The sequence below is a fragment of the Oncorhynchus nerka genome, linkage group LG20, assembly GCF_034236695.1.
Source record: "Oncorhynchus nerka isolate Pitt River linkage group LG20, Oner_Uvic_2.0, whole genome shotgun sequence".
Lineage (NCBI taxonomy): Eukaryota > Metazoa > Chordata > Actinopteri > Salmoniformes > Salmonidae > Oncorhynchus > Oncorhynchus nerka.
The window spans coordinates 97,717,797-97,737,548 of record NC_088415.1 but is presented as its reverse complement, the minus strand read 5'-3'; the positions used below and the strand labels follow the sequence as shown (position 1 = coordinate 97,737,548).

Sequence of the window (19,752 nt, the reverse complement as noted above, 5' to 3'; positions counted from 1 at the left end):
GTTTTACTTGTATTTAAGAGCAGTTGGGGGCCACGGAAGGAGAGTTGTATGGCATTGAAACTTGTCTGGAGGTTAGTTAACACAGTGTCCAAAGAAGTGCCAGAAGTATACAGAATGGTGTCCTCTGCGTAGAGGTGGATCAGAGAATCACCATCCGCAAGAGCGACATCATTGGTGTATACAGAGAAAAGAGTCAGCCCGAGAATTGAACCCTGTGGCACCCCCATAGAGACTGCCAGAGGTCCGGACAAGAGGCTCTCCGATTTGACACACTGAACTCTGTCTGAGAAGTAGTTGGTGAACCAGGAGAGGCAGTCATTTGAGAAACCAAGGCTGTCTATAGGAATACAGTGATTGACGGAGTCGAAGGCCTTGGCCAGGTCGATGAATACGGCTGCACAGTACTGTCTTTTGTCGATGGCAGATATGATATCGTTTAGGACCTTGAGCGTGGCTGAGGTGCACCCATGACCAGCTCGGAAACCAGATTGCGTAGCGGAGAAGGTACGGTGGTGTCAGGATTTGGCCAGGGTTGTTCCGGTTTTTGGTCACTAGATGCCCCCATTGTGCCTTTTGACCTTTTGTTTTCCCTTCATCCCCATTATTATTTGCACCTGTGCCTCATTACCCCTGATTGTATTTAAACCCTTTGTTTTCCTCTGTTCTTTGCTCTGTGTTTGTATGTTAGCACCCAGCCCTAGTACTCTGTGAACTCTTGTTGATCCCGGTGGACTCTCTTGTGGAATTCTGTTTTTTGTTCTTGTTTGTTTGTTTTTTGAGTATCTTTTGAGGCTTTTTGTGCTTTACCTTCCACCTTGTGGATTTACCTTTTTTGTCTTGGAGGATTACCTTTGTTCTTGTAGGATTCCTTTTGAGGTTGTGGAGTTACATGTTTTCCTGAAGAACTTCACTTTTTACTTCATTAAATACACCGTCTCAAGTACTGCTGTGTCTGCCTCATCTTCTGGGTTCTGCCGACTATTCGTGGCTCAGTTGGTTAAGTGACTGTTTCTCACTCCGGAGACCCGGGTTCGTAACCGGGTCCTGACAGGTGGGATTCGAAATGGTCGGTGATCTTTTTGTTAACTTGGCTTTCGAAGACCGTAGAAAGGCAGGGTAGTATAGACATAGGTCTGTAATCAGTTAGGGTCTAGATTGTCTCCCCTTTGAAGAGAGGTGACTGCAGCAGCTTTCAAATCTCTGGGGGATCTCAGACGATACAAAAGAGAGGTTGAACAGACTAGTAATAGGGGTTGAAAGGGTTGATCATGTGATTATTATGGCTAGGTTATGGGTTAATAGGGTTGATCATGTGATTATTATGGCTAGGTTATGGGTTAATAGGGTTGATCATGTGATTATTATGGCTAGGTTATGGGTTAATAGGGTTGATCATGTGATTGTTATGGCTAAATAGGGTTGATCATGTGATTATTATGGCTAGGTTATGGGTTAATAGGGTTGATCATGTGATTGTTATGGCTAGGTTATGGGTTAATAGGGTTGATCATGTGATTATTATGGCTAGGTTAGGGGTTAATAGGGTTGATCATGTGATTATTATGGCTAGGTTAGGGGTTAATAGGGTTGATCATGTGATTATTATGGCTAGGTTTTAATAGGGTTGATCATGTGATTATTATGGCTAGGTTATGGGTTAATATGGTTGATCATGTGATTGTGGATAAGGTCATGATTAATCATGTGATTATTGTGGAGAGTCAGATTAATTTAATAGTTCAAATGAAATATTTAGATGCTTGCTAGATGAACATTTCCCCTAATAATCCTGTTTACATGGACACGGCAATCAAAATAAAAGTTCTACCACAGCAACCATGTTTTTTTTGGGAAGCATATATAGTTTGCATTTGAAAACTACTTATAAAACATTCAGTTGTTCCAATTTGATTTCACTCACGCAAAAGAGGGCTTGCACGGTTGATGCTAGCACACCCGCGGATCAACTACACCCGTGGATCAAATACACGCAGATCAAATACATGCGCGGATCAAATACACGCAGTACTACCTTACTACAGGAGGGAGAAGGCGCCAAACCACTATAGTTTATTACATAAAATACTTAGAGGCATTGTATAAAAGAGGATGAGATTAAATGGGGGGGGCTATTCAGGACTTGGAACCAGTTCACAAATTGAACTTTGCAACCAATGAAGTGACTGCTGTGTTTTTTTTTTTTTTTTCCACCTTTATTTAACCAGGTAGTCTAGTTGAGAACAAGTTCTCATTTGCAACTGCGACCTGGCCAAGATAAAGCATAGCAGTGTGAACAGACAACACAGAGTTACACATGGAGTAAACAATTAACAAGTCAATAACACAGTAGAAAAAAATGGGCAGTCTATATACAATGTGTGCAAAAGGCATGAGGTAGGCGAATAATTACAATTTTGCAGATTAACACTGGAGTGATAAATGATCAGATGGTCGTGTACAGGTAGAAAGAGCAGAAAAGTAAATAAATAAAAACTGTGGGGATTAGGTAGGTGAAAATGGGTGGGCTATTTACCAATAGACTATGTACAGCTGCAGCGATCGGTTAGCTGCTCAGATAGCTGATATTTGAAGTTGGTGAGGGAGATAAAAGTCTCCAACTTCAGCGATTTTTGCAATTCGTTCCAGTCACAGGCAGCAGAGTACTGGAACGAAAGGCGGCCAAATGAGGTGTTGGCTTTAGGGATGATCAGTGAGATACACCTGCTGGAGCGCGTGCTACGGATGGGTGTTGCCATCGTGACCAGTGAACTGAGATAAGGGGGAGCTTTACCTAGCATGGACTTGTAGATGACCTGGAGCCAGTGGGTCTGGCGACGAATATGTAGCGAGGGCCAGCCGACTAGAGCATACAAGTCGCAGTGGTGGGTGGTATAAGGTGCTTTAGTGACAAAATGGATGGCACTGTGATAGACTGCATCCAGTTTGCTGAGTAGAGTGTTGGAAGCCATTTTGTAGATGACATCGCCGAAGTCGAGGATCGGTAGGATAGTCAGTTTTACTAGGGTAAGCTTGGCGGCGTGAGTGAAGGAGGCTTTGTTGAAGAGGTGCTTGATCATCTGTAGAGATGCTGTTTACTGAAATAATCCATTGGGACCTTGTGGACTTGAAATAGCTTTTTCGGCCTATTGGGAGAAATCATGTTAATAAAGCTCTGACAAAGGCCTTGTGGCGGATGCGTAAAGCTGAATAAAGAGCAGTGACACGAGCAAAAAATGGATCAATAAAATATACACAGCTGGAATGCCGATTAAGGGGTTTACATGTCCTAATATTTTGAAAAACAGGTGTTTTAACTGGCTTTTGCTTACTTCAATTTTAACTGTTAATCTACCTACTGTCATAATCAGTTTAATATGAAATTATCACAGTGCATGGAAACATGCCATAACAAGAGCATCAGTAAAGGAGTCACCACCTTCATTTCCTATGTTTGTGTTTGTTTGTGTGTACGTGTGTCTAGGTCAAGGAGATATTGACACGCACCGCCTGTACACAGACTTGCCAAGCCACTGGTGAGCACTATCTCTCTCTGTATCTGTATCTCTCTCTGTATCTGTATCTCTCTCTGTTTCTGTATCTCTCTCTGTATCTGTATCTCTCTGTATCTGTATCTCTCTCTGTTTCTGTATCTCTCTCTGTATCTGTATCTCTCTCTCTCTGTATCTGTATCTCTCTCTCTCTGTATCTGTATCTCTCTCTGTATCTCTATCTCTCTGTATCTGTATCTCTCTCTGTATCTCTATCTCTCTGTATCTGTATCTCTCTCTCTGTATCTGTCTCTCTCTGTATCTCTATCTCTCTGTATCTGTATCTCTCTGTATCTCTATCTCTCTGTATCTGTATCTCTCTCTGTATCTGTCTCTCTATCTCTCTGTATCTGTATCTCTCTCTGTATCTCTCTGTATCTGTATCTCTCTGTATCTCTCTCTGTATCCGTATCTCTCTGTATCTGTATCTCTCTGTATCTCTCTCTGTATCCGTATCTCTCTGTATCTCTCTGTATCTGTATCTCTCTCTGTATCTGTCTCTCTATCTCTCTGTATCTGTATCTCTCTCTGTATCTCTCTGTATCTGTATCTCTCTGTATCTCTCTCTGTATCCGTATCTCTCTGTATCTGTATCTCTCTGTATCTCTCTCTGTATCCGTATCTCTCTGTATCTGTATCTCTCTGTATCTGTATCTCTCTGTATCTGTATCTCTCTGTATCCGTATCTCTCTGTATCTGTATCTCTCTGTATCTCTCTCTGTATCCGTATCTCTCTGTATCTGTATCTGTATCTCTCTCTGTATCTGTATCTCTCTGTATCTGTATCTCTCTCTGTATCTGTATCTCTCTCTCTGTCTGTATCTCTCTCTGTATCTCTATCTCTCTCTGTATCTCTCACTGTATCTCTATCTCTCTGTATCTGTATCTCTCTCTCTGTATCTGTCTCTCTCTGTATCTCTATCTCTCTGTATCTGTCTCTCTCTGTATCTCTATCTCTCTGTATCTCTATCTCTCTGTATCTCTATCTCTCTGTATCTCTATCTCTCTGTCTCTCTCTCTTTATCTGTATCTCTCTGTATCTGTATCTCTCTGTATCTGTATCTCTCTGTATCTCTCTGTATCTCTCACTTTATCTGTATCTCTCTGTATCCGTATCTCTCTCTGTATCTGTATCTCTCTGTATCTGTATCTCTCTGTATCTCTATCTCTCTGTATCTCTATCTCTCTGTATCTGTATCTCTCTGTATCTCTCACTTTATCTGTATCTCTCTGTATCTGTATCTCTCTCTATGCATCTATCTCTCTGTATCTCTCTCTCTCTGTATCTGTATCTCTCTGTATCTCTATCTCTCTGTATCTGTATCTCTCTGTATCTCTATCTCTCTGTATCTGTATCTCTCTCTCTGTATCTGTATCTCTATCTCTCTGTATCCGTATATCTCTCTGTATCTGTATCTCTCTCTCTGTATCTCTCACTTTATCTGTATCTCTCTCTGTATCTGTATCTCTCTCTGTATCTGTATCTCTCTCTCTCTGTATCTGTATCTCTCACTGTATCTGTATCTCTCTCTCACTGTATCTGTATCTCTCACTGTATCTGTATCTCTCTCTCACTGTATCTGTATCTCTCTGTATCTGTATCTCTCTCTGTATCTGTATCTGTATCTCTCTCTGTATCTGTATCTCTCTCTGTATCTGTATCTCTCACTTTATCTGTATCTCTCTCTCACTGTAGCTGTATCTCTCACTGTATCTGTATCTCTCACTGTATCTGTATCTCTCTGTATCTGTATCTCTCTCTGTATCTGTATCTCTCTCTGTATCTGTATCTCTCTCTCTCTCTGTATCTGTATCTCTCTCTGTATCTGTATCTCTCACTGTATCTGTATCTCTCACTGTATCTGTATCTCTCACTGTATCTGTATCTCTCTCTGTAGCTGTATCTCTCTCTGTATCTGTATCTCTCTCTCTGTATCTGTATCTCTCACTTTATCTGTATCTGTATCTCTCTCTGTATCTGTATCTCTCTCTGTATCTGTATCTCTCTCTGTATCTCTATCTCTCTCTGTAGCTGTATCTCTCTCTGTATCTGTATCTCTCTCTCACTGTATCTGTATCTCTCACTTTATCTGTATCTCTCTCTCTCACTGTATCTGTATCTCTCTCTGTATCTGTATCTCTCTCTCACTGTAGCTGTATCTCTCTCTCACTGTATCTGTATCTCTCTCTCACTGTATCTGTATCTCTCTCTCACTGTAGCTGTATCTCTCTCTCACTGTAGCTGTATCTCTCTCTCACTGTATCTGTATCTCTCTCTCACTGTATCTGTATCTCTCTCTCTCTGTAGCTGTATCTCTCTCACTGTATCTGTATCTCTCTCTCTCTCTGTATCTGTATCTCTCTCTCACTGTATCTGTATCTCTCTCTCTCACTGTAGCTGTATCTCTCTCTCACTGTAGCTGTATCTCTCACTGTATCTGTATCTCTCTCTGTATCTGTATCTGTATCTCTCACTGTATCTGTATCTCTCTGTATCTGTATCTCTCTCTGTATCTGTATCTTGTCGTGGAAATGTCCTCTAGTTACCAAATCATGAGAGCAAACCACACACAAGTCAGAGTTATCACAAAGTCCATCTTTAATTATATGAGCTCCATCACAACCCTGTGACTCTCAGATCAATTCAGTGTCTATCAATGAATTCTCTGAGAGTCCCTTACACATTGCAACTGAGATCCTTTATAGCAAAGACACACATAGCCAGACAGCATTGGCCATAAATTATCATTCAGCTTTGTCTCCTAAACTATGTTTTTTTTTCTCAAACTCAGAACCATAAACCAATCCTCATATCAACAGGCATATATCAAATCTACCCTATTTCTCTCGCTCTTTCGCTCTCTTCTCTCTCTCTCTGTCTCTCTCTCTCTCTCTCTGTCTCTCTCTCTCGCTGTATCTCTCTCTCTCTCTCTCTCTCTCGCTCTCTCTCTCTCTCTCGCTGTCTCTATCTCTCTCGCTCTCTCTCTCTCTCTCGCTGTATCTCTCTCTCTCGCTCTCTCACTCTCTCGCTGTATCTCTCTCTGTCTCTCTCTCACTGAATATCTCTCTCTAGCTGTCTCTCTCTCTCGCTGTCTCTCTCTCTCTCGCTGTCTCTCTCTCTCTCGCTGTATCTCTCTCGCTGTATCTCTCTCTCTTGCTCTCTCACTCTCTCGCTGTATCTCTCTCACTGCCTCTCTCTCACTGAATATCTCTCTCTAGCTGTATCTCTCTCTCTCTCGCTGTATCTCTCTTTCTCGCTGTATCTCTCTCGCTCTCTCTCTCGCTCTCTCACTCTCTCGCTGTATCTCTCTCACTGTCTCTCTCTCACTGAATATCTCTCTCTAGCTGTATCTCAATTCAATTCAAGGGGCATTATTGGCATGGGAAACGTGTTAACATTGCCAAAGCAACTCTCTCTCTCTCTCTCTCTGTGTCTCGCTCTCGCTCTCTTGCTCTCTCTCTCACTCTCTCGCTCTCTCTCTCTGGTAGTAGACCAGTGTCAACATGACTGAGAAGACACATGACCTGGTAATAGTCCAGTGTCAACATGACTGAGAAGACACATGACCTGGTAGTAGACCAGTGTCAACCTGACTGAGAAGACACATGACCTGGTAGTAGACCAGTGTCAACCTGACGGAGAAGACACATGACCTGGTAGTAGACCAGTGTCAACATGACTGAGAAGACACATGACCTGGTAGTAGACCAGTGTCAACATGACTGAGAAGACACATGACCTGGTAGTAGACCAGTGTCAACATGACTGAGAAGACACATGACTGTGTGAGAGGTTGGGGTGGTTTTTACTGTTTGGGATGTTTATAATGGGGTACAGGTATTCAAATAAGGAGAAGGCCATACAGTGGGGCAAAAAAGTATTTAGTCAGCCACCAATTATGCAAGTTCTCCCACTTAAAAAAATGAGAGAGGCTTGTAATTTTCATAATAGGCACACTTCAACTATGACGAAATGAGAAAAAAATACAGAATTTTTTCTCCAGAAAATCACATTTGTAGGATTTTTAATGAATTTATTTGCAAATTATGGTGGAAAATAAGTATTTGGTCAATAAAAAAAGTTTCTCAATACTTTGTTAAATACCCTTTGTTGGCAATGACAGAGGTCAAACGTTTTCTGTAAGTCTTCACAAGGTTTTCACAGACTGTTGCTGGTATTTTGGCCCATTCCTCTATGCAGATCTCCTTGAAATGCTTCTTACGAAGCCACTCCTTCGTTGCCCGGGCGGTGTGTTTGGGATCATTGTCATGCTGAAAGACCCAGCCACATTTCATTTTCAATGCCCTTGCTGATGGAAGGAGGTTTTCACTCAAAATCTCACGATACATGGCCCCATTCTTTCCTTTACACGGATCAGTCGTCTTGGTCCCTTTGCAGAAAAACAGCCCCAAAGCATGATGTTTCCACCCCCATGCTTCACAGTAGGTATGGTGTTCTTTCTTTTCTTTCTTTGATCATTTTGACCCCACGGGGTGAGATCTTGCGTGGAGCCCCAGATCGAGGGAGATTATCAGTGGTCTTGTATGTCTTCCATTTCCTAATAATTGCTCCCACGGTTGATTTCTTCAAACCAAGCTGCTTACCTATTGCAGATTCAGTCTTCCCAGCTTGGTGCAGGTCTACAATTTTGTTTCTGGTGTCCTTTGACAGCTCTTTGGTCTTGGCCATAGTGGAGTTTGGAGTGTGACTGTTTGAGGTTGTGGACAGGTGTCTTTTATACTGATAACAAGTTCAAACAGGTGCCATTAATACAGGTAACGAATGGAGGACAAATACTCTTAAAGAAGAAGTTACAGGTCTGTGAGAGCCAGAAATCCTGCTTGTTTGTAGGTGACCAAATACTTATTTTCCACCATAATTTGCAAATAAATTCATAAAAATTTTCTGGATTTTTTTTCTCATTTTGTCTGTCATAGTTGAAGTGTACCTATGATGACAATTACAGGCCTCTCTCATATTTTTAAGTGGGAGAACTTGCACAATTGGTTGCTGACTAAATACTTTTTTGCCCCACTGTATGTGTTTTGTTGAATTTTCTGTTTGCTCAGGCAAAGTTGACTATTTGGCTAACAAGGAGGAACAGGGTCAAAGGTGGGGGGATAACAAACCCTTTATTATTATTTAATGGGATGGTCTCTGTGCGCCTTAGGGTGGAATTTGAGTTCTATAAAATGATTCGTGTGGAGAGGTTTCAGGAGATGTGTTGGGGGGGGGCAGTATGTATAGCTGGGGAAGATGTTTTGGATATACTGTTGTAGAAGAGGTGAGGTTTTGGTTATTGTGATGTGTGGTGGTGTTTTGTATTGTGGGGTAGAGGACAAGGTGAGTATGGTAAATGTATACAGTACATATATACAGTTGAAATCAGAAGTTTACATACACCTTAGCCAAATATATTTAAACTCAGTTTGTCACCATTCCTGACATTTAATCCTAGTAAAAATGTCAGTTAGGATCACCACATAATTTAAGAATGTGAATTTAACAATGTGAAATGTCAGAATAATAGTAGAGAGAATGATTTATTTCAGCTTTTATTTCTTTCATCACATTCCCAGTGGGTCAGAAGTTTACATACACTCAATTAGTATTTGGTAGTGTCGCCTTTAAATTGTTTAACTTTGGTCAAACGTTTTGGGTTTTGGGTTTCCACAAGCTTCACACAATAAGTTGGGTGAATTGTGGCCCATTCCCCCTGACAGAGCTGTGTAACTGATTCAGGTATGTAGGCCTCCTTGCTCGCACACGCTTTTTCAGTTCTGCCCACACATTTTCTATAGGATTGAGGTCAGGGCTTTGTGATGTCCACTACAATACCTTGACTTTGTTGTCCTTAAGCCATTTTGCCACAACTTTGGAAGTATGCTTGGGGTCATTGTCCATTTGGAAGACCCATTTGCGACCAAGCTTTAACTTCCTGACTGATGTTTTGAGATGTTGCTTCAATATAGCCACAATTTCCCTGCATCATGATGCCATCTATTTTGTGAATTGCACCATTCCCTCCTGCAGCAAAGCATCCCCACAACATGATGCTGTCAACCTCGTGCTTCACGGTTGGGATGGTGTTCTTCGGCTTGCAAGGCTCCCCCTTTTGCCTCCAAACATAACGATGGTCATTATGGCCAAACAGTTCTATTTTTGTTTCATCAGACCAGAGGACATTTCTCCAAAATGTAAGATCTTTGTCCTCATGTGCAGTTGCAAACCGTAGTCTGGCTTTTTTATGGTGGTTTTGGAGCAGTGGCTTCTTCCTTGCTGAGCGGCCTTTGTCGATATAGGACTCGATTTACTGTGGATAAAGATACTTTTGTAACTGTTTCCTCCAGCATCTTCACAAGGTCCTTTGCTGTTGTTCTGGGATTGATTTGCACTTTTCGCACCAAAGTATGTTCATCTCTAGGAGACAGAACACATCTCCTTCCTGAGCGGTATGACGGCTGTGTGGTCCCATGGTGTTTATACTTCCGTACTATTGTTTGTACAGATGAACGTGGAACCTTCAGGTGTTTGGAAATTGCTCCCAAGGATGAACCAGACTTGTGGAGGTCTACAATTTTTTTTCTGATGTCTTGGCTGATTTCTTTTGATTTTCCCATGATGTCAAGCAGAGAGGCACGGAGTTTGAAGGTAGGCCTTGAAATACATCCACAGGTACACCTCCAATTGACTCAAATGATGTCAATTAGCCAATCAGAAGCTTCTAATGCCATGGCATCGTTTTTCTGGAATTTTCCAAGCTGTTTAAAGGCACAGTCAACTTAGTGTATGTAAACTTCTGAACCACTGGAATTGTGATACAGTGAAATAATGTGTCTGTAAACAATTGTTGGAAAAATTACTTGTGTCATGCACAAAGTAGATGTCCTAATTGACATGAGATGTCCTCACTTGTGGAGTGGTTGAAAAACAAGTTTTAATGACTCCAACCTTAGTGTATGTAAACTTCCGACTTCAACTGTATATATATATATATATATATATATATATTTTTTTTTTTTTTTGGGGGGGGGGGGTGGAGGTGTTTCATTAAAGAAAGACAAAGTCAAGTCCTCTCTCTCTGGGATTTATTGGCATGGATAAACAAAAGTGAAATAAACAAAAAATGTCACATTACACTCACAAGTTTCCAAAAGGCATTTCAAATGTTATATTATGTTTATATACAGTGCTGTAAGGATGTGCAAAAGTTAAAGGACAAGAGGGAAAATCTGTCTCTAATATGGTAAGCAACTGGGTAGGAGGTTAGGAAGTGCAGCTCAGTTTCCACCTCATTTTGTGGGCAGTGAGCACATACCCTGTCTTCTCTTGAGCGCCAGGGCTGCCTACTTCTCAAAAGCAAGGCTATGCTCACTGAGTCTGTACATAGTCAAAGCTTTCCTTAAATTTAGGTCAGTCACAGTGGTCAGGTATTCTGCCACTGTCTACACTCTGTTTAGGGCCAAATAGACCTCTAGTTTTCTCAGTTTTTCCATTATTTATTTCCAATGTGTCAAGTAATTATCTTTTTCTTTTCTCATGATTTGGTTTGGTCTAATTATGTTGCTGTCCTGGGACTCTGTCAGGACCAGCTTGCTTAGGGGACTCTTCTCCAGGTTCATCTCTCTGTAGGTGATGGCTTTGTTATGGAAGGTTTGGGAATCGCTTCCTTTTAGGTGGTTGTAGAATTTAACGTCTCTTTTCTGGATTTTGATAATTAGCGGGTATCGGCCTAATTCTGCTCTGCATGCATTATTTGGTGTTTTACGTTGTACACAGATTATATTTTTTCCAGAATTCTGCATGCAGTGCAGTGTTTTTCACATTTTGTGAATTCTTGGTTGGTGAGCGTACCCCAGACCTCAAATCATAAAGGTCAAGTGTTTTTAGCCAGATCCTAATTAGCATGTCGAATTTTATGTTCCTTTTGATGGCGTAGAAGACCCTTTTTGCCTTGTCTCTCAGATCGTTCACGGCATTGTGGAAGTTACACGTGGCGCTGATGTACACACACTTGTTGATTGTGTACATGGATTTTGTAATGTTGAATGTTTTGAATGTTGAATATTTTTCCCACACCACTTTCCATCAATTTGTATAGCAGACCCTTGTGCCCAATTGAATCAAAAGCTTTTGGAGGCCTCCCGGGTGGCGCAGTGGTTAAGGGCGCTGTACTGCAGCGCCAGCTGTGCCACCAGAGACCCTGGGTTAACCGGCCGCGACCGGGAGGTCCGTGGGGCGATGCACAATTGGCATACCGTCGTTAGGGAGGGTTTGGCCAGGAGGGATATTCTTGTCTCATCACGCTCCAGCGACTCCTGTGGCAGGCTGGGCGCAGTGCACGCTAGCCAAGGTTGCCAGGTGCACAGTGTTTCCTCCGACACATTGGTGCGGCTGGCTTCCGGGTTGGTTGCGCACTGTGTTAAGAAGCAGTGCGGCTTGGTTGGGTTGTGTATCGGAGGACGCATGACTTTCAACCTTCGTCTCTCCCAAGCCCGTACGGGAGTTGTAGCGATGAGACAAGATAGTAGCTACTAACAATTGGATACCACGAAATTGGGGAGAAAAAGGAGGTAAAATTCACACAAAAAAAAGAAAATATTTTTTTAACCTTTTAAAACTAGGTAAGAATAACAAATCATTAAAGAGCAACAGAAAAAGAACAATAGAGGGACTATATACAGGGGGTAACGGTACAGAGTCAATGTGCGGGTGCACCGGTGTCGAGGTAATTGACGTAATAGGTACATGTCGGTAGAGTTATTAAAGTGACTATGCATAGATAATAACAGAGTAGCAGCAGAGTAGAAGGGGGGACAATGCAAATACTCCCGGTAGCCATTTGATTAGATGTTCAGGAGTCTTATGGCTTGGGGGTAGAAGCTGTTTAGAAGCCTCTTGAACCTAGACTTGGCGCTCTGGTACTGCTTGCCATGCGGTAGCAGAGAGTCTTTGACAATTTTTAGGGCCTTCCTCTGACACCGCCTGGTGTAGAGGTCCTGGATGGCAGGGAGTTTGACCCCAGTGATGTACTGGGCCGTTCGCACTACCCTCTGTAGTGCCTTGCGGTCGGAGGCCAAGCAGTTGACATACCAGGCAGTGATGCATCCAGTCAGGATGCTCTCAATGGTGCAGCTTCAGAACCTTTTTGAGGATCTGAGGACACATGCCAAATCTTTTCAGTCTCCTGAGGGGGAAAAGGTTTTGTCGTGCCCTCTTCACGACTGTCTTGATGTGCTTGGACCATTTTAGTTTGTTGGTGATGTGGAATCCAAGGAAATTGAAGCTCTCAAACTGCTCCGCTGCAGCCCCGTCGATGAGAATGGGGGAGTGCTTGGATTTATTTTTCCTGTAGTCCACAATCATCTCCTTTGTCTAGATCATGTTAAGGGAGAGGTTGTTGTCCTGACACCACACGGCCAAATTTAATGATGGTGTTGGATTCGTGCCTGGCCGTGCAGTCATGAGGGAACAGGGAATACAGGAGGGGACCCTGAAAGGCCCCCGTGTTAAGGATCAGCATTGTTACCTACCCATACCATCTGGGGGTGGCTCGTCAGGAAGTCCAGGATCCAGTTGCAGAGTGAGGTGTTTAATCCTTAGCTTATTGATGAGCTTCGAGGGCACTATGGTGTTGAATGCTGAGCTGTAGTCAATGAATAGCATTCTCACATAGGTGTTCCTTTTGTCCAGGTGGGAAAGGGCAGTGTAGAGTGCAATAGAGATTGTATCATCTGTGGATCTGTTGGGGCGGTATGCAAATTGGAGTGGGTCTAGGGTTTCTGGGCTAATGGTGTTGATGTGAGCCATGACCAGTCTTTCAAAGCACTTCATGGCTACAGACTTGAGAGTTACGTGTCGGTAGTCATTTAGGCAGGTTACCTTAGTGTTCTTGGGCACAGGCACTATGGTTGGTCTACTTGAGTCTACTTGAAACATGTTGGTATTACAGACTCTGACAGGGAAAGGTTGAAATGTCAGTGAAGACACTTGCCAGTTGGTCAGCACATGCTTGCAGTACACATCCTTGTAATCCGTCTGGCCCTACAGCCTTGTGAATGTTGACCTGTTTAAAGGTCTTACTCAAATCGGCTGACGAGAGCGTGATCACACAGTCGTCTGGAACAGCTGGTGCTCTAATGAATGTTTCAGTGTTATTTGCCTCGAAGCGAGCATATATGTAGTTTAGCTCGTCTGGTGGGCTTGTGTAATTGGGCCCTTTGTGTTTCTGTAATGGTTTGCCTGCCACTAGGGTAGCCTAGTGGTTAGAGCGTTGGACTAGTAACCGAAAGGTTGCAAGTTCGAATCCCCGAGCTGACAAGGTACAAATCTGTCGTTCTGCCCCTGAACAGGCAGTTAACCCACTGTTCCTAGGTCGTCATTGAAAATAAGAATTTGTTCTTAACTGACTTGCCTGGTTCAATAAAGGTAAAATAAAATAAAACTTCCGACGAGCATCAGAGCCGGTGTAGTACGATTCGATCTTTGTCCTGTATTAATACTTTGCCTGTTTGATGGTTCGTCGGAGGGCATATCAGTTTTTCTTATAAGCTTCAGGGTTAGAGTCCCGCTCCTTGAAAGCGGCAGCTCTAGCCTTTAGTTCAGTGTGGATGTTGCCTGTAATCCATGGCTTCTGGTTGGGATATGTACGTACGGTCACTGTGGGGACGACGTCATCGATGCACTTATTGATGAAGCCAATGACTGATGTGGTGTACTCCTCAATGCCATCGGAGGAATCCCGGAACATATTCTGTGGTGCAAAACAGTCCTGTAGCGTAGCTTAGCATCTGCTTCATCTGACCACTTTTTTATTGACCTAGTCACTGGTGCTTCCTGCTTTAATTTTTGCTTGTAAGTAGGAATCAGGAGGATAGAATTATCGTCAGATTTGCCAAATGGAAGGACGATTTGTATGCGTCTCTGTGTGTGGAGTATAGGTGGTCCAGAGTTATTTTTCCTCTGGTTGCACATTTAACATGCTGATAGAAATTTGGTAAAACTAATTTAATAAGTTCCCTGCATTAAAGGCCCCGGCTACTAGGAGCGCTGCCTTGGTGAGTGTTTTCTTGTATTCGGCCATAAGCAAAGATCTCATTCAATGCTGTCTTAGTGCCATCATCTGACTGTAGTGGTATGTAAACAGCTACGAATAATACAGAGGAAAACTCTCTTGGTAGGTATTGTGGTTGACAGATTTTCATGAGATACTCTCCCTCTGGCGAGCAATAGACTTCCTTAGATATCGTGCACCAGCAGTTTTTTACAAAAATACATAGTCCGCTTGTCTTACCAGACGCCGCTGTTGTATCCTGCCGGTGCATTGTATAACCGGCCAGCTGTATGTTGATATTGTCGTCGTTCAGCCACTACTCCTGTGAAGCATAAGTTGTTACAGTTTTTAATGTCCAGTTGGTAGTTTAATCTTCCGCTTAACTCGTCGATTTTATTCTCCAAGGACGTTTGCAGAATGGAGGGAAGTGGGGGTTTATTCAATCTCCTACGAATTCTCGGAAGGCAGCCCGCTCTTCGGCACCTCTTCCTCCACTTCACGGGGATCCGGGCCTGTTCCTGAGGAAGCAGTATATCCTTCATGTCGAGCTCGTCAGAGTCGTGAAAGGGAAAAAAAATATTCTGCCAGTCAGTAGTGAGAAATCGCAGTTCTGATGTCTAGAAGTTATTTTCGGTCATAAGAGACAGTAGCGGCAACATTATGTACAAAATAAGTTACAAACAACGCAAATAAACAAACAAATAACCCATTCGGCTGGGGGAACGTAAAACGTCTGCCTTGCCCCGGCACCAGCTTACATCTATCAGGTATCTCATCGTTATTAGGTACTGGTGTGTATAACTCTCTCTCTATCAGGTATGTCATCGTTATTAGCTACTGGTGTCTATAACTCTGTCTCTCTCTCTATCAGGTATCTCATCGTTATTAGCTACTGGTGTTTATAACTCTGCCTTTCCTCCACACGATGTGAGTATGATTCCATCCCCATGATAACATGGTGAAACGTTCAGAAGTTAAGGTCAGGGGGTTAGAGGTAACACTGTTCTGTCCTCAGGGGTCATTCACCAGGAAAGGAGGGCGGGATCAGAGGAACGACAGACAGGTGAGCTCATGTGATTGGTCAGCAGTGTCCTTTAGCATGTCTTATGATTCCAGAGAAGCAACATCTAGTTAACGCTGTGTGTGTGTGTGTGTGTGTGTGTGTGTGTGTGTGTGTGTGTGTGTGTGTGTGTGTGTGTGTGTGTGTGTGTGTGTGTGTGTGTGTGTGTGTGTGTGTGTGTGTGTGTGTTTCAGCTCCTATATGAGGAGTGGGCCAACTATGGAGTGATGTTCAAATACCAGCCATTGGACCTAATCAGGTATCACCTAAAGTGTGTCTGTCTGGACCTAATCAGGTATAACCTAAAATGTATCTGTCTGCCTGTTTGACCTGTAATAAGAAGTACTATATTGACTCTGACCACTAACAGGAAGTATTTTGGGGAGGCGATTGGTCTGTACTTTGCCTGGATGGGAGTTTACACCCGGATGTTGGTCCCGCCCTCTCTACTGGGCCTTATAGTGTTCCTCTATGGTGTCCTCACTGTCAACACTAATGTGCCCAGGTACACATACACACCACACACAGTCCTCAGTCTCTCTCCCATGCTTTCTGTACATCAATGTGTCTCTCTTTATTTCACTGATTGTTGAATCCTGCCCTTAGTTACTCTTCATAACAATTTTCCATTACAGTGCCTTGCGAAAGTATTCAGCCCCCTTGAACTTTGCGACCTTTTGCCACATTTCAGGTTTCAAACATAAAGATATAAAACTGTATTTTTTTGTGAAGAATCAACAACAAGTGGGACACAATCATGAAGTGGAACGACATTTATTGGATATTTCAAACTTTTTTAACAAATCAAAAACTGAAAAATTGGGCGTGCAAAATTATTCAGCCCCCTTAAGTTAATACTTTGTAGCACCACCTTTTGCTGCGATTACAGCTGTAAGTCGCTTGGGGTATGTCTATCAGTTTTGCACATCGAGAGACTTAAATTTTTTCCCATTCCTCCTTGCAAAACAGCTCGAGCTCAGTGAGGTTGGATGGAGAGCATTTGTGAACAGCAGTTTTCAGTTCTTTCCACAGATTCTCGATTGGATTCAGGTCTGGACTTTGACTTGGCCATTCTAACACCTGGATATGTTTATTTTTGAACCATTCCATTGTAGATTTTGCTTTATGTTTTGGATCATTGTCTTGTTGGAAGATAAATCTCCGTCCCAGTCTCAGGTCTTTTGCAGACTCCATCAGGTTTTCTTCCAGAATGGTCCTGTATTTGGCTCCATCCATCTTCCCATCAATTTTAACCATCTTCCCTGTCCCTGCTGAAGAAAAGCAGGCCCAAACCATGATGCTGCCACCACCATGTTTGACAGTGGGGATGATGTGTTCAGGGTGATGAGCTGTGTTGCTTTTACACCAAACATAACGTTTTGCATTGTTGCCAAAAAGTTCAATTTTGGTTTCATCTGACCAGAGCACCTTCTTCCACATGTTTGGTGTGTCTCCCAGGTGGCTTGTGGCAAACTTTAAACGACACTTTTTATGGATATCTTTAAGAAATGGCTTTCGTCTTGCCACTCTTCCATAAAGGCCAGATTTGTGCAATATACGACTGATTGTTGTCCTATGGACAGAGTCTCCCACCTCAGTTGTAGATCTCTGCAGTTCATCCAGAGTGATCATGGGCCTCTTGGCTGCATCTCTGATCAGTCTTCTCCTTGTATGACCTGAAAGTTTAGAGGGATGGCCAGGTCTTGGTAGATTTGCAGTGGTCTGATACACCTTCCATTTCAATATTATCGCTTGCACAGTGCTCCTTGGGATGTTTAAAGCTTGGGAAATCTTTTTGTATCCAAATCTGGCTTTAAACTTCTTCACAACAGTATCTCGGACCTGCCTGGTGTGTTCCTTGTTCTTCATGATGCTCTCTGCGCTTTTAACGGACCTCTGAGACTATCACAGTGCAGGTGCATTTATACGGAGACTTGATTACACACAGGTGGATTGTATTTATCATCATTAGTCATTTAGGTCAACATTGGATCATTCAGAGATCCTCAATGAACTTCTGGAGAGAGTTTGCTGCACTGAAAGTAAAGGGGATGAATAATTTTGCACGCCCAATTTTTCAGTTTTTGATTTGTTGAAAACGTTTGAAATATCCAATAAATGTCGTTCCACTTCATGATTGTATCCCACTTGTTGTTGATTCTTCACAAAAAAATACAGTTTTATATCTTTATGTTTGAAGCCTGAAATGTGGCAAAAGGTTGCAAAGTTCAAGGGGGCCGAATACTTTCGCAAGGCACTGTAACTTCAGTTACCACGATCATTACGTCAGTTAGCACGATCATTACATCAGTTATCATTACATCAGTTACCACGATCATTACATCAGTTACCACGATCATTACCTCAGTTACCACGATCATTACGTCAGTTACCACGATCATTACGTCAGTTAGCACGATCATTACATCAGTTATCATTACATCAGTTACCACGATCATTACATCAGTTACCACGATCATTACATCAGTTACCACGATCATTACATCAGTTATCATTACGTCAGTTATCATTATGTCAGTTATCATTACGTCAGTTACCACGATCAATACATCAGTTACCACGATCACTACGTCAGTTATCATTACGTCAGTTATCATTACCTCAGTTACCACGATCATTACGTCAGTTACCACGATCATTACATCAGTTACCACGATCATTACGTCAGTTATCATTACATCAGTTACCACGATCATTACGTCAGTTACCACGATCATTACATCAGTTACCACGATCATTACATCAGTTACCACGATCAATACGTCAGTTACCACGATCATTACATCAGTTACCACGATCATTACATCAGTTACCACGATCAATACGTCAGTTACCACGATCATTACATCAGTTACCACGATCAATACGTCAGTTACCACGATCATTACGTCAGTTATCATTACGTCAGTTACCACGATCATTACGTCAGTTATCATTACATCAGTTACCACGATCATTATGTCAGTTACCACGATCAATACGTCAGTTATCAATACGTCAGTTACCACGATCATTACCTCAGTTACCACGATCATTACATCAGTTACCACGATCATTACGTCAGTTACCACGATCATTACGTCAGTTACCACGATCATTACATCAGTTACCACGATCAATACGTCAGTTACCACGATCAATACATCAGTTACCACGATCATTACATCAGTTATCATTACGTCAGTTACCACGATCATTACGTCAGTTACCACGATCATTACCTCAGTTACCACGATCACTACATCAGTTACCACGATCATTACATCAGTTACCACGATCATTACATCAGTTACCACGATCATTACGTCAGTTACCACGATCATTACGTCAGTTATCATTACATCAGTTACCACGATCAATACCTCAGTTACCACGATCATTACATCAGTTACCACGATCATTACCTCAGTTACCACGATCATTACATCAGTTACCACGATCAATACGTCAGTTACCACGATCATTACGTCAGTTACCACGATCATTACGTCAGTTACAATAATCAATACATCAGTTACCACGATCAATACGTCAGTTACCACGATCATTACATCAGTTACCACGATCATTACGTCAGTTATCAATACGTCAGTTACCACGATCATTATGTCAGTTACCACGATCATTACATCAGTTACCTCGATCAATACGTCAGTTACCACGATCAATACATCAGTTATCATTACGTCAGTTACCACTATCAATACCTCAGTTACCACGATCAATACATCAGTTACCACGATCAATACGTCAGTTACCACGATCAATACATCAGTTATCATTACGTCAGTTACCACGATCAATACCTCAGTTACCACGATCATTACATCAGTTACCACGATCATTACCTCAGTTACCACGATCATTACATCAGTTACCACGATCATTACCTCAGTTACCACGATCATTACGTCAGTTATCATTACATCAGTTACCACGATCAATACCTCAGTTACCACGATCAATACGTCAGTTACCACGATCATTACCTCAGTTACCACGATCATTACCTCAGTTACCACGATCAATACGTCAGTTACCACGATCATTACGTCAGTTACCACGATCA

General features: G+C 42.4%; 1 protein-coding gene across 1 annotated transcript in view; it reads left to right on the top strand.

The window, feature by feature from the left end:
• LOC115126373 (anoctamin-2-like) overlaps positions 1-16,366 on the top strand; it is a 97,369-nt gene extending 81,003 nt beyond the window's left edge. Inside the window, exons 7-12 of the mRNA XM_065006116.1 lie at positions 3,482-3,533; positions 15,474-15,529; positions 15,618-15,665; positions 15,857-15,921; positions 16,033-16,167; positions 16,354-16,366. Of these exons, the coding sequence (XP_064862188.1) occupies positions 3,482-3,533; positions 15,474-15,529; positions 15,618-15,665; positions 15,857-15,921; positions 16,033-16,167; positions 16,354-16,366 (369 nt within the window). The remainder of the gene's footprint in view (positions 1-3,481; positions 3,534-15,473; positions 15,530-15,617; positions 15,666-15,856; positions 15,922-16,032; positions 16,168-16,353) is intronic.
• Positions 16,367-19,752: the final 3,386 nt, after the last annotated feature.